Source organism: Genypterus blacodes, unplaced genomic scaffold (assembly GCF_046128005.1).
Source record: "Genypterus blacodes isolate CSIRO-AG114 ecotype Tasmania unplaced genomic scaffold, CSIRO-AGI_Gbla_v1 ptg000036l_1, whole genome shotgun sequence".
NCBI lineage: Eukaryota > Metazoa > Chordata > Actinopteri > Ophidiiformes > Ophidiidae > Genypterus > Genypterus blacodes.
In genome coordinates, this window is record NW_027466849.1 from 1,614,273 (window position 1) to 1,629,609 (window position 15,337).

Consider the following 15,337-nt stretch of genomic DNA (forward strand, 5'->3'; position numbering starts at 1 on the left):
CTGAGCTATGAGGCACTAACAGAATGGAAGCTACAGAATGTGATACTAAAAGTGTAACATTCTGTTATTCGACTATGTCATGTGACGCTATTATCATTTTCTCTGATGCAGTTACTGCTATCAGGTAAAGTGGCAATCCTATAGCAACATTATCTCGTTTCAAAGATAGTTATTCTACAAGTAGTTGCTTGCCTGCATGCGCCTGTAAAAATCCATATGTCATTTAGCATTTTTTCTCATCAACAGTCTAAAAGGTGAGAGGTTTGCTAGGGTCATCTTATCGGTCAGTCTCCGGGCATGCCCGCCTCCAGCAATGCATAATACCCAAACCACTGTTTACAGTAGCTGGTCACCCTTTTGTTTTTTAAGTGCAGGTTTTGGAATGTTAAGGATGGCGTCCACTCTCTCAGCTCAATGCTTTACCAATACAGGATATTTTGTGTCCTAGGAAGCTGACTTTTTCCTGGACAAACGGCAGTTCACTCAAGCTGGCCTTATGGCTTTCCTATGCTATTTGTTGCCATCGTCTGTACTTCGCAGGCCTGCTTCATTGGTGAACTAACCATTAAATCATGAACATACTGCATCAGAGTGCTCCCTGCAGTTAAATGTAGATTCTCGAAGCATGCAAGCAAAACCTGAGAGTAGACTGCTGGGGATACAACATAGTCCAAGTATATGATTTTTTCCTGAAATGTAGAAGCAAACCAAAGGGTCTGAGGGCCAAAGAGTACTGGGACACCAACGAATACATTGGCCAAATCAACAATAGAGAACCATTTGCTAGTTACTGGTTTAATCCCTTCCACGGCCTCTGACCTGCGTGTGCCCTTGGCTGTCACATGGAGGGATTCAGCCCCTTTAACTCAATCCACATCATATTTGTCTTTGGCCCAAAATGTTTGTGGCACCTTTTGCATCAATGGTAATTTAAGGGAAAAGTTCCCCTGTCTTCTGAGTGGAATTTCCAAGTTTATTTCCTTCGGCAAGGTACTCTTTCATGGCCGTCTATATTGTACTCCTCCTTTACTGTCATGTTTGCTTTTGTGAACACCAGCACCCAAAGGTCCCAAATTCTCGCAGTGCACATTATGGGCTTTAGCCAAAGGTATTTTTGATGTTGATTTGCACACATTTGTAATGATCCTGGATTGTTTGGTTCCCCGTTTCATTTTGTTTTCCACTCTGCTCTCATTTCTGTTAACTTCACTTCCAAACCTTTGTTTTCCTGCCCGTGTCTCCTGATTCCCGTTCCTGATTAGTTTCCCTTTGTTCATTCTCCTCGCCTCCTGATACAATGTCTTTATCAACCAATCATTTGTTTACTCTCTCCAACCTTGCACTCCTGGTCCGCATTTCCTCATTGATTGTATAGTCTGCACACTATACCTGTTTTACTTTCTTACTTCGTCTTATGTCTCTTAGGTTTCGCAGTGGATTAACTTTTTTCTCTGATTTTATCCATTGGATCACATTTCTGCCTTTTTTTGATTCGTTTGCTTGATTATTTTCATTTCCTTCTCTCTTTTTATGAGCTTTGGCTTTGAACTACTTGTATTTGCTTTTCCCGTTTTGCTCCCTTTATTTTGTGCCCTGTATTTGAGCCATCACCCTTAGTTCAGTGAGAGGCTGCTTCGCCGGCGATGCCTCACAGAGGTCTTTCCTTCCTGCAGCAGTCAGACTATCAGCACCTCTCCCAGTAAACCCGGTCTAATGACACACACACACCATGCAATATTCCCGATGTGTGTAGGTGTGTTGTTGTACTTCGGTTACGCTCTTTACTTTTATTAGGCTCTTATTTTATTTTAATGCCCTTTATTGTTTTGCGCTATCCACTTTGCTGCTGTAACAATGTGAATTCCCCGTTGTTGGACGAATAAAGGATTATCTTATCTTATCCTATCTCTGAGGTGTCTTGAGGCAGTGCATCTTCTGATTCGATGCTTCAAGACGTAGACTTGATGCTCACTCAAAATGTATGTTTTGGTGATAAACTGAGAATTGGTAAATCAACATGACTGTGACGGAGAGCTCCATCAACTTCGGGCAGTACCCAGTTAAATGTGTGAGTTCCACCCAATCAGCACACACGCTTAATCATAGCTGATGATTTTTGTTCCCTTCATCACACTGTTTTGCGTGTTTGTTGTCTTAAAATGTGCATTGTAATAATAAGCATTACTCTCATCATTGTTTTGGTTGCAATCCTGGCAGTGTGAAACACAAGACAAAGCAAGTAAGAAGCGAACATAAAAACAATCTGCGTTCCGGCGAGAATCTATTGCGATAGTTAAGAATATCCTCTGGGAAATTAAGTTGATTTTGCCTCTATCTAAATATACCAGCCCTGCTTTATACCGGGAGACCCCCGAAAATTTGTCAAGGGGATCCTGCAGGAACGTCGAGGCTTTCTTACAAGGTGATTGGTCAAGAGGCCGTGGTTTTTATTTCAGTCTGTCTAAGCTCCAGCATTCTGCTCTGAACCAGAATTGCCGTGGAGTGCAAAGTGTGTCCTCCTGTCTGCAACATATGATATTTAGTATGACACAAACAAGCAGGGAAACTGTGTAGAATTGATTGTTTCATGTAATGTTTAGTTAGATTAATAAGCTGGAAACTACAAACAGCTGATGGATATGATATCCACATATCCATTACATTCTGATGACTGTCTTTGTAGTTAATGATCAGAAAACAGAGGTGTGTGTGTTTCGTTGTTTTCAACAAAGTGGGTGTTTGTGTGTGGGCAGTGTAATTTGAGTGCCAGCTCACAGAGACATAACAAAACGATTGGCGCATGTCGACCCCCCTCCAAAGAGGTCCACAGCTAGGTGTATATTTCACTTAAGGGCTTTGGTGCAAAGGGGAAACAGACCCCTCTCACAGGTATAACCAGGGTTTACCATTGTGCCACTGGATTGACACACCCACAGGTGCCCCTCTCCCCCCACTGCAGTGAAACTTGCATCACCAAAATACCCACCTGGTATGACAGCACTGCAGGACAATCTCACTGAAGCCTTGCCTGTACTATACTTGCTTGGGTGACAGCCCCCTCACAATCTCGTGACATGTCGTCAATGGGGCCCAGAGCGCCATGGCTATTTTGCAGGTTACTTTATATGTGGCACAATGAAGCATAAACGTAGCTTAAGACTGCATCTTGGAGGCCCTAAAACTCACTCGTATTCAGTGTCGGAAGAAAAAGCATTCATTATTAACAAGCAATATCACCATGGCGATGAATTTAGGTCAATAAGAATGTTGTTAAATTCTAATGGCCAAATAAGCCAAATAAGACTATAACGACAAAACTTAAACGAAATATAATGCAAACAAAATTAATAATTTGGACTTGGGTTTAGACAAGGAGAGACTCAACATGTGTCCAATGATCCTTCTAGTATGACTGATTACATCAACATCACGTTCACGACCACTGCAACTTTGTTTTTGCCCACCATTAAAGTGTGGGGATTTTTTAAACACAGATGTTTTTCAAAAGAAGTGCAGTTTTGGTAATATTATCTGTTACTTAATTAGCTAAACTTATCAATAATGCATACAGGATCAGTTAGCTAAGGTACAACAAAATAGCTGGGGTGTCTTTCAGAAAAGTTGAACAAGTTTGTTGAACCTGAATTGACAGAAGTCTCATATATTTGCAATCTAGACACCAAGATAAGTTAACTTTTAAAATATATTTGACCAGTTGACAGTAAAATGTTTCTTCCAACCAGCCTCATATAATTCATTATCATAGACTTTAAATAAATATTTTCTTTTAAAATGATAAACCTGTAAGCAAATGAACAAAGAATAACACATTGATTGCCAAATTATCACTGCACAAGAAAAACAAAATAAGACAAAAAAAAAAAATCAGTAGAAAGGATGTTTCCATCCTTTCACCATTTACAAACTATCTCCATAAATGTGCTAAAGTTGTAGAGTACCAAGGCTTGTTAGTGGTGTAACACAGATTGGTGATCAGTTTATCAGTTCTACAGGGATTTTTCCTACAAATGTCTATGAGAAAACGCAAAAACAGCACATCTGTTTGTGAATCTGGATCAAAGGCATTGGCCTCCTCTAAACCTCATTACAAGTGCGGGGATGGAACATTCTGCAGGGTGGGCGAATGTTTCCCTCTTGCAGCAGGAAATGGGTGAAGCCTTAGCCAGAATTATGATTCCAACATGCTTTGGATTGTGTAGGAAGCCACCCCTGATAGCACAGGCTACAGGTTTCCTGTTGGGGGCCAGCACATTTGCCTTCCGCTATTGGTGGCAGGAAGGGTGAAGAATGCCTCACAGATTGTTGTTTAGGTTTGTAATTTTACATGGTTACCAAAGCAAAGGTAGCAAAATCACAATGGGAAAAGTTTTTACTAACAATTTCTTGTCCTTAATGCCTTTTATTGAAGTAAAAAATAACTAGTCATAGGACTAAGCAAGAGCCTGGAATACCTTGAGATGACATCTCCAATTAATCACTTAAATAATTGTGTAAATGAATTTCTCTGGCATTATTTGTCACCAAGTAAGGTGAGATCGATGTGTGCCAATGTCAACCTAATTATGGCATTAACATGACATGTAAAATTGTTTTCCTTATTCACTTAGTATGATGATTTTTTAAGCCTGTATGAAACCATCCTGACTGCCAACCCTCAGTGAATTAGAGTTTATGATGTAATGATGAACTGACAGAAGTATAGTTATATTTCCCAAATCTGACCCTGTAAAAACCAACTATTGGATAGCCAAACCAACATGACCTGAAAATAACAATGCGCTGCCAGGAAGTGAACCTCATATCCCACCACACCTCAGATACGAATGTGTGTTTGTGTGTGTTGACATTTCTGTCTGATTTAAGACACTGTTAAGAGTATTCAGTTTTATGTCTGTTATACTGAATTGAAAACAAATGTATTTAAGCAACACTATCACTATCACACAAACTTTGATTCTCAATCAAATGTTATTATTCCAGCATTCAACAATCCTACTGCACTGTATACAACTGTACACACACACCTATTGTGCCATGTTTTTTAACTAGACTGACCCCCATTCAGTCAGAGCCTCCTGACCCCCACAGCCGCCCCAGTTATTCAAAACACATTAGCAACAACAAAAACCAATCAGACACCACATTTTAATAAATGAAATAAATACTCCATTACATGCATGATCAAAACACAACATACTATGGTAAAGTCTTGTAAATAGTGTAAGGCCTATGGCACACAGTCACAGCAGCTTGTACAGTTTAACAATTCACACGTTGAGAAACAAAGCATTGATACACTCTTCCCTATCTCACAAAGCACATGGTGAACCAGCCACAGGCTCACAGCAAGGCTACATCCATGATCATGAAAACTGAGGTAAACATTTCTGTTTGTCAGCCGAGCCGACATCAGGCCAGCCAGGTCGAGAAATCAGCTACCTGAACAGTTGAGGTCACATCCAGCATGACACACAACTGTGTAGCAGATGTTTTCATGCTCTTTGACCCTTCACTCTTCATTCATTAAAACAGTTGCCTCACTGGAAACCCACTGAACGGGTCACTCTCCTTGGTATATGCCAAAATAAGGACAGACAAATGCATCAATCTGTTCCTCAACTAATTCACAGAATGAGAGTTGACAGGTGGTAGTGTCCTTGGAGAGGAGCGTTCCCTAAGTGCCTGAGTGAGCAGAGTGCAGCCATCTGAGACGGCACAAGCGGAGTTCCGGAGACGTTCCCGGTAGTCTGCCATTTTCGAGCTGCTGTCAGGATGCTGGGCAACATCCCTGAGGCCCTGAGTGAGGAGGACACAGGCTGAAACCACACTCATAGCACCTCCTAAAACTGCAGTCTGTACCCCCTTTCCTTCAGTGGAGATGCTTGCGGCTCTTCCCAGGAACTGAGGCTCTGTGGCAAATCCTACCAGAGCACTGACAGCCTGGACCAAAGCTACACTATAGAGGATACAGCGATTCCTTGTCAGCTCACTGGGCTGTGTCTTCACCTCCTTGACACACGCCAAAAATGCAGTTCCACTTGTGCTTATGCTCTTCACACTTAATTTGAACTGCTCTTTTGAAAAGCGGTCCCTGGACTTCTCGCTTGCCAGTGAGGAAATGTCTGTCAGAGTCTTGAGGTTGGAGGAGATGTTCTGCGAGAGCTCCAACAGGATTTGTGGGGTGAGCTCCGACAGCGATGTGATTCTCAGGACACTGCAGCTCTGCTCCACCTCATGCCGGCAGCAGGTCACCTTGTAGCGATCCACCAGACCTGGTAGGCAGGGTTGAGATCCAGGAGTCTCCACAGCTGCCAGATAAGCCGCATGGGCTGAGCACTCAGTTAAGGACACCACAAGGTCTGCCATCTCCAACAGGCGGTCTGCCACCTCAGTGAAGCGACCCATGTTGAGCTGGCTTTGGATGTCATGGGTGAGAATGGAGAGCTCTTTAGTTCGAGCGATAACTGTGTCTCGACATTTATCGAATGTATCGGCCAACACCACCACACTTTCAGAGTTCATGACTGGTCTGGTCTCACTGGACAGCAGGAGGAGGTCAGCAGCCAGCTGCATCTTAGCCTTACACGTGTCACAGACTGAGGAGAGCCTCTTCCGCTGCTGCAAGCTGCTACTGGGTGTGCTGGTTGATCCCTCACTAGCTGACTTACCAGAGCCACCACTAGCCATAATAAGGAGGGGTGGGGGTCCAGCTATTCCTCTGGAGGGGTGCTGTTATTTCAACCTTTCTGCTGTCGCACACTACATTGTGACGTTTAAGACATTTGCCAAGATGTGCCTAACCAGTCTTAACAATGCTCAATGAATTAGTTTAGAAAAGTGGCCGATTAAATGCTGACAGGTGGAGCAGGTAATCTCAATGAAAACTTCTCCAAAAACAATGACATCATTCTTCATTAATAACCCCACAGTTTACCTATGTATGGCTAAAATCTAATCAGAGTTATTTGCTGCCTATTTACAAGTCCTTCTATAGAACGCATTCAATCAAAATACCCACAATTTCTCAGTCATGTAAAAGCGACCAATGTAAAAACCAGAATAAAACTACATTGAATTTATCTTAACAAATTCATTTCAATGCCCCGAATAACAGATGGAAACATGATATCCTTGCAGTAGTCCCATATGTTTGGACTGAAGAATTCACAGGTTGTTGAATTATCGATGACAGAAAATGTCACACAAGCTGCAGTGAGCCGGTTCCTTCAGACAGTGCGAGTGTGTGTCAGCTCCTAACACAGAGGAGTCCAGTTAGCTGTGGGCCTTTAGAAGCGTCTCTCTACTGCTCATTTACAGGAGAAATCAACTACACATCTCAGTATTGAGTAGCTTTCTTCTTTGTAGCGTCATATGAAGCGGACATCATTGCGTGTCCCTTTGCAGAGGCGCGCATGGTGATGTTGTCAGCCTTGTTCCCACTGAGTGTGACCGGCCTGCCTTGCTGATGCAGCTCTTGTGGACAGGGTGCGGCGCGGTTCCCTTCAGCACCATCGTTTCACACGTACAACTCACCGAGACGGCGCGAGCTCCGAGTCCTTTCACGTCTGTTCCCTCTCAAACAGCCGAGTGTTACAAGCTAGCAGCGGCTGCTCGGGTGGCTTCGGGTCCAAACGCATCGTCTGTATATCCGCCCTCTGCTTCCTCCCCGCGTCTTAACTCGGGAACAGAATGCGTATAGTCCCACATATCCTGCGTGGTGACCTGGGCTGGATCCCCATGCGGGTCTGCAGTCCTTCAAACCCAAACTCTGTTGCTTTGGTTGTTTAATTTGACATAAATTCCTCACGCGGAGTTAGAAGTCGTAGTAGTTCCCAAAGTTGCGAGAGGAAGAACGGAGGGTGTGGTCCACTCCAGACCAAGCGACTCAGGACCGGAACCACCACAGCGCCCCCTCAGCTCTGCCTCGCACTTTATTCGGCCTCTAGTCTGACATTCTCCAGGTAGCGACGGTACACGCCAGATGAACAGCCCCAATTTGCTCGGAAACTAGCTTCATGGCGGACTGCTCGTCTGTGGCTACACTGCTGCATCAAGCCAGCGCCTTCACGCGCGTCATGCTACCGGAAATCGAATGGATTCTCTTCAAAGTAAAGGCGAATGTGTGGGCTTTTTCCAGGGAGGAACTTTTGATTTCAAATGTACTGAAGCCTTTTAAAAGCAAACAGGAATAAATATATAGCTTCAAATAGATCGATGCAAATTGCCACGCCAAACTTCACATGTTGTAGCTGTTGTTGTTGTTGTTGACTCTTTTAGTTCGACTATGCTTACCAAATCATTATGGTCCCCTTCTGAGAACTTACTGAACAAATAACAAGAACATTACATGTAATGTAATAGCACTGACATCTAACGAAAAGAAAGAAAAAAGTAAAAAAGTAATTTTAACAAGGGCAGATTTTTAAGGAATAGTCTACAAGCTTGAGAGTATTTGCAGTGTTTGAAAACTAAGGCTCCTCTGTGCATATGTAAATAAACATATTGTGAAATGCTGTTCAGGAAATCTATATGGAATAACACTTGGAATGTATGGACTGAAATGCTGGTACATTTTGAATGAAAGCTACTTGGTAGAATCTGACTCCTCATTTGTTTGAGCTAGTTTCGAGAATTTAGAATGCTAATAGAATGTTGACAATATCGGTCACAAAAGCATAATTTAACTCATCCCATACAGTGTAGGCATGTGTGTAATATTGTCCTATTGGCAGGCGTGAGGCTTGTATAAAGGGCTCATATGAATGGACTCATTGCTTGTTAAACATATTAAAACAAATCAGTCGTACCTTTGTTGTATTGAATTGAATCACATGCTTTAAAAATTATTATACATATACTAATAATCAAATAGTCACAATGACTTAAATAATAATGTGGCAAAATGTAGAACACATGATGGATGGACTAAATATATAGTGAAACGTAGGCAGTCAAGTTAATTTCTTCAAGACTGTGGAACAGTTTTTGCATTTTGCATTTTCTCTCTCTCTCTTTCTGTTATAAGCCACTGACATGTTGCCATGGTAACTCCAGGTAACTGTGGCGTTAAATCACGCGAGGCTAATGGCAAACCATGTTCCAGCAGTTCAGAAAGCATGAGAAATCCTTACAGGCCTACATTATCTATGTGGCTGCTAGACTATGACAATGACTTGAGTGTTTACGTGCAACTTATCTGAAATCACTCTGGGTGCTGCCTAGTATTGTGGCACAGTATTCAACAAGTTAAATTGTTAAAATTCCTAATAACATCATATTTGGCAAAATAAAACAAAATAAAATAATAGTAAAATAAAAATGCTGCAAACGCAAAAGTCGAGACAATGAGAGGCAAATAATTAAAACCCATTTTGTCACCAACATGTTTTGAATAGTACAAAGTCGTACCACTACACTCGGTATTGTAACGAGTGAGTCCAAACCAAACAAGACATACGCGCAATCCACAGTGGGTGGCGATATTGTACGGTCCATGGATATTAACCGCGAAGAAGAGATTTGAAGAAGTATTTGTTGTTGTTGTAGCATTATTATTATTATTATTATTATTATTATTATTATTATTAGTAGTAGTAGTAGTAGTAGTAGTAGTAGTAGTAGTAGTAGTAGTAGTGGTGGAAGAAGTAGAAGAAGAAGAAGAAGCAGCAGCAGCAGAAGAAGAAGAAGAAGAAGAAGAAGAAGGAGAACCAATCACAGTCCAACATGTGGAAACATGGCGCTTCAATCTAGTTGGAAGTCCGTCCTGCTTTTGCTCTGCACATATTTGTTATATGTTGTTGCATCTGACAGCAAAAATCATCCGAAGAAAAAGAAGGACATCCGAGATTATAATGACGCGGATATGGCGCGACTTCTGGAACAATGGGAGGTAGGAGACTGTAATATTTACGATATGAAGTGCCTGTGTCATGTGAGCTCGTAATGTTCCTCCGTCTGTTAATGCAGGAATCGACAACCAAACAATGACAACCTTAAGTGAAAGATTAAATACAGTTTGCAGAGTAGTAAATTATGAATAAACAAAAGTTAGAGTTTTACCAAGAGTTCGAGATCCATTGCCGCCATCTGCAATTTTCCTGTATTTTAAGGAAGTAAAATATGTTTGATGGTGAAGTTTGAGACATGTTACACATCCATATTTCATCCCCATTGAAGCCTCATTCACAGATCACTTTTACATTTAAAATACGTCCTCAGTATTTGACAATACCTTTTTTTGAGATATGACATTTATAATATGGTTACAAATTTTTATTTGCTTTCAGCCTTAAATGTTGAACTTTCAACTCAGTCTTGAGTTTCGCTTTGAACTTTGGACTCATCTTCTACATTTTCACTCATACTTTTCAGCAGTTTGCAATCGCAGCACATTTTCTGCAGTCAATGCATTTCCAGTAAATTTGAAGCATACCATCAAATATTGTTGTAATATTGTGGTGGGATGTCTGTAGCACATCACTATGTGTCTTTATATGTAAGTATTTGAGAAGGGAGAGAGGAGAAGAGGTGACTCTGCATAAGTGTGCTGAATATTTATAGGTACAAACTACTCTCTGTAAAAAATGTTCATTTAGTCACTTAAACGTGACCTGGGTGATCCTTTGTCAATTGAACACGCTTTTGGACTGCGTTATCACTGAATTGAATGAGATTTGACATGGTGGTTTGGACTCACCAGAGACCCATAGAACGCAGATTAGATTCTCCCTAAAATAGCCCTTTAGAATTTGGAATTTGTGGTCAAAGATGGTTAGACTGACACCACAAGAAGGTTTGATTTTGGCTTTTTGAGTCGTTGCTAGGACTGATTCTGGATCAGTCCTGTGAAGCTGTACAGTGGTGCCCCCCTGTTTGCTGTAAAACAAGGCAAGTGTACAACAGGCATCGGCGACGTAGGAACTGCTGCGAAGAGCAGAACAGAGCAAATTTACTTAAAAGAATTGGAGCAATTCTCCAAACTCCTACTGCTGCTTGATGCTCAGGAGGTCCGGCGCTGAAAGAAGTTTGCCGGCGGGGAATACGTGAAAATATCAGTGCATCTATTATCTGACAAAAACAAAACAGATAGTTCAGACAATTAAAGTTATGCCTCTGACTGCAAAGATGGTCAGAGACAGAAACATTAAACTGGCTACAAACATCATCAGCAGTTTGGAATTGTCCTTGCTGCTGCTTGACATGTATTAGACTGTTATTATATAATAGTATTTCATCATGTTCTTGCTTATCCAACTGTATTATTTCTTAACTTTGTTCCACAGGAGGATGACGATATTGAGGAGGGTGACCTTCCAGAACACAAGAGGCCTCCAGTGCCCATTGATTTTTCCAAGGTAGACGCGTCCAAGCCAGAGGAGCTTCTGAAGATGTCGAAAAAGGGAAAAACTCTTATGGTTTTTGCTACCGTGTCTGGGGATCCCACGGAAAAAGAGACGGAGGAAATTACCGGCCTGTGGCAGGGCAGTCTCTTCAATGCCAACTTTGATATTCAGAGGTATGAACTTATTCTTATACATCTGTTGCTGGTCTATTCATAGAACATACATTTATAGCAGTGATCAATAAGACAGATAAGTTTTCTCAATTGGTCACACATTTGTGGAGATACGGTGCTTTTCTGTCTCAACTAAACTAAACTTTATGCTCAAATTTACTTGACTGTGCATTGATAAACTTTCTTTGACATTACTTGATACATTTCCAATAACTTTTATTCACATCACCACATTGTCTTGCACATTAAGGAGGTTGCAAAACTGTGATTGTGCCTGTATGTATATAGAAGTGGCTAAAAGTGTTGGTACTTGGTATTTCAACTCACAATGTTATCTGAAGCTGACCAAGAGAATGGGCATCCACCATTTTTTATTCTATATTAAATAGAACTGACACTTTACATCTGATTCTGATGAAAGATATTATTTTAAATGATCAAACGGATGTCCTGGACAAAATAAATACCCCTTAGACCAGTGGTTCCCAAACTTTTTCTTTCGCGTCCCCCTTATATAGATCAGAAGTTTTCCGCACCCCCCCATACTCTGGCTTACATTCACACACACTACTGTCATCCAATTTGCAGGCGAATCTATGGAAAGAAACATCTGTGACAATTAGGCTGTAGAGAAGTTATGTCAACTATTACAAACAGTAACCATGTGTGAAGAAACAGGAACCTCCTGTGCCTAATGAGTCTTCTTAAAGCAAATTTTCCTCATCCTGCTCCAGGTTTGTGGTGGGCTCCAACAGGGTGATCTTTATGCTGCGGGATGGCAGCATGGCCTGGGAGGTCAAAAACTTCCTTGTCTCACAGGAACGCTGCATGGACGTTACTGTGGAGGGACAGGTCTTTCCCGGGAACGCTGCCAAGAAGGACGACAGCAAACTCAAACAGCAGAATGAAGTCAACTTAAAAAAGAGCAAGAAGAAGCTGGAGAGCAAGAAGCCAAACCTACAGGGCAACAGTGCCAGCCAGCTCAAACAGGAGCTGTGACAGGAGGAGGCCAGAGGTGTCTAAAGGTGCACATATAGCAAATGGACAGTATTTCAACGGTGAATGATCATATTTAGTGTTATGAGTGAACCAATAAATGCTGTCTGTCTGTAAACAGTCAGTAGCCACTCAGTGGTTGTCATTGCAAAGTATTGATTCGCTTTGGGATCAGACAGTTTTACAGTAGCAGTTCCTGAGTTACGAACGCCTGACTTAATAACATCTGTACTTACGAAGTGATCGCCATAAAGCCTGTTTTTGAGTTACAAACGCGTCTTCAGTGGTTTGACATGTTTTTATCTTTCTATTATTTTGTCATAAATGATACCATTTTTTATGTATGCAGGGGGCTTTGGTGAAGCTATATGATGCTGTTCGGATGTACATACAAATCAGACTCACAGACGTCGGAATGGAACTTGTTCGTAACCTGGGGACTTCCTGTAACCGATAAAAGCCAATGAAAATCAGTAAAAGCAAAGTCGCTGTGAAATCGTCAAAGAGAACATTGTCTGCTTTAGAGCTCCATGTTGTAAAAGGTGAAGGGTCTCTCCTGCTCCTGGCCTTACAGCTGAGGGGGGCAGTAATGTGCCTAAGATCAGATCAACCTTTATAATTTAAATGCACTGACTTAAAATGGGCTTAGATATTGGATTTATTGAACACTGTGTGAATAATTTTCTATATGTATAATCGCATACATGCATACATAGGTACGCTCATGTTTGTACATGTTCTTCATCCAGGTCTCACCGATGTACAAAACTGCCTTCTGCTCTTTCCTTTGATGGATGGCGCTTGTGTTTGAGCCGGACCTAAAGTGAATATTAGTGTAACATTTCACAAGGCTTCATTTTGAATATTCCAAATTAAGACTTTCCATAAATCAAAGTTTGTGTGTTTATTTCTGTTTCTGATTCATTTGTTTTTAGAAATTGAGATATGAAGTCAAAGGGTTTGAAAGATTGAGACATTTACAACACATGTTCTGTTCAATCTTCTCACCAACAATACCACGAGTTATGGGCAGTCAGTGCTTTTCTTATTACTGTATGTAAGAAAACGATTTTAGTTTAATTTAGGCCCTTTCCAGTTTAGGCCATAATATAATACATATCACTAACATATCTTAATCTATTCTATCTGTATAAGAAGTATAAAATAGACCATCAATCTGTGAATTCAATAAAACAAAAAACTTAGCTTGTTGCAACCTCTGAAGAAAGTCATTTATCATCTTAATTGTTCAAGTTCCTGTATTAGTATGTAGTTTTAGTATTATAATCAGTGAATATTATGATATACTCAGTGAACTGTTGCTACAGTGAGTTGGAATCCCTTTCACTGGGCTCATCGCCGTTCAACTTTTTCGGTTCCTGGGCGTCTCCCTGGGGTTTAGTCACCGGTCCGCTGACGATGATGTTGTTCGTGCAGGTGTACTGCTTCAAATCAGCCACCTGCTTCTCCAAATAGACACTTCTCTTCTTTCTCTGCCTCATGGCTTTGACTTCCACCAAGTCCAATATCAGAGCAGAAAACTCCTTTGCCATTTTCTCTTCTAGCCCACGTACACTCAATCTAAATTTGATACCTGCAACACTCTCTGGCAATTAAAGACTGGAGACGTTGCGGAATATACAGGTTAATAACAGGAGATGCAGTCATGATTGGTTATAAAATCAGCATCCATGAAAGGCTCGGTTGCAAGCAATGATGGTTCGACGTTCACCAATTTGTGAAAAACTACATGGGCTAATATGCCAACAGTTAAAGATCAACATTCTCAACGCATGATTGCAAGGAATTTAGCGATTTCACCATTTACAGTCCATAAAATTATGAAAAGGTTTGGAGAATTCAGAGAAATCTTGTGTGTAAAGGTGAAGGCTGAAAACAGTGAGAGAATTCCAGTGATCTTCCAGCCCTCAGACGGCACAGCGATAAAAACATGCTTCTGTCATAGATGTCACCACATGGGCTCAGGAATACTTTGTTGTGAGTAAACAGTTTGTTGCTGCATCTACAAGTATAAGTAAAGACTGAACTACACAAAGCAGAAGCCATATATCATCATCCAGAAGTGCTGCTGGGTTCAAGCACATCTGAAATGGACAGAAAAGGTCCATCCTGATTGTTGCCAATGCAACATTCAAAAGACATGGTTTATCAGGTAACATGTTCATCTTTGAAGGCACCATTGATGCTGAAGTGCATGTGCATTTTGGACCTATGCATTTCAAAGTCCTCTTTTTCAGGGACAACAGCCTGGCTTCATAGTTTTAGAGTGTAGGTGCTAGACTGGCCTAGTCCATACCTGTCTCCCATTGATATGCTTCATTATGAAGTTCAAATTAAGATACCGGAGAGCCTGGAATGCAGACAACAATGGGAAAAAAATTTCCACTTTGAAACAAAACATCAGACTCCAAAGACAAGACACACACACAGATTCCAGTGGCTCCATGGCTAATGTGTATCAAGATGATTAAGACATGTAAACAGGATTACACACCAGCTTCACTCATGTAAATCGATCAACATTTACACTGGAAGATTTTGTAAAAATGTAAAAACAATTGCAACTAAATCAGGTGGCTCTTAACTTCCTTTAAAAAAAAAAGTACATATCAAAGAGAGAGCTCTTATTAAAAACACTAATTTAACAGATAGACAACTTCAAAGGAACACATCGACCCCACAATCAGCAAGTTGCTGAAAAAAATCTGTTTTTACTTCATCTGTATCTGTTTTCCTTCAGAGTGCTTAATTACTTTGTTTTGCAAAGATCAAATCAAAATGACT

General features: G+C 41.1%; 2 protein-coding genes across 3 annotated transcripts; one reads left to right on the forward strand and one right to left on the reverse strand.

Moving 5' to 3' along the window:
• Window positions 1-5,147: 5,147 nt before the first annotated feature.
• On the reverse strand, window positions 5,148-8,098 carry tlnrd1 (talin rod domain containing 1). The gene has a single exon (XM_076147008.1). It carries the CDS (start codon window positions 6,706-6,708, stop codon window positions 5,641-5,643), a length of 1,068 nt encoding a protein of 355 aa, XP_076003123.1. The 5' UTR covers window positions 6,709-8,098; the 3' UTR covers window positions 5,148-5,640.
• Window positions 8,099-9,540: 1,442 nt separating this feature from the next.
• Window positions 9,541-13,439, forward strand: mesd (mesoderm development LRP chaperone). 2 transcript variants are annotated; one of them, XM_076146930.1, is made up of 4 exons: window positions 9,541-9,910; window positions 11,304-11,536; window positions 12,271-12,561; window positions 12,882-13,439. In XM_076146930.1, the coding sequence occupies exons 1-3, from the start codon at window positions 9,755-9,757 to the stop codon at window positions 12,533-12,535; spliced, it is 654 nt and encodes a 217-aa protein (XP_076003045.1). In that variant the 5' UTR covers window positions 9,541-9,754; the 3' UTR covers window positions 12,536-12,561; window positions 12,882-13,439. The 2 variants fall into 2 exon arrangements, with proteins under 2 accessions (XP_076003045.1, XP_076003044.1); XM_076146929.1 differs by having other exon boundaries at window positions 9,544-9,910; window positions 12,271-13,439.
• The last annotated feature ends 1,898 nt before the right edge of the window (window positions 13,440-15,337 follow it).

Excerpts from the sequence above, each read along its gene's own strand:
- tlnrd1 (XM_076147008.1), bottom strand. The coding sequence starts at position 6,708 with ATGGCTAGTGGTGGCTCTGGTAAGTCAGCTAGTGAGGGATCAACCAGC.
- mesd (XM_076146930.1), top strand. The coding sequence starts at position 9,755 with ATGGCGCTTCAATCTAGTTGGAAGTCCGTCCTGCTTTTGCTCTGCACA. Across the intron at positions 9,911-11,303 it reads GACTTCTGGAACAATGGGAG|GAGGATGACGATATTGAGGA; the intron begins GTAGGAGACTGT and ends TTTGTTCCACAG. Across the intron at positions 11,537-12,270 it reads GCCAACTTTGATATTCAGAG|GTTTGTGGTGGGCTCCAACA; the intron begins GTATGAACTTAT and ends ATCCTGCTCCAG.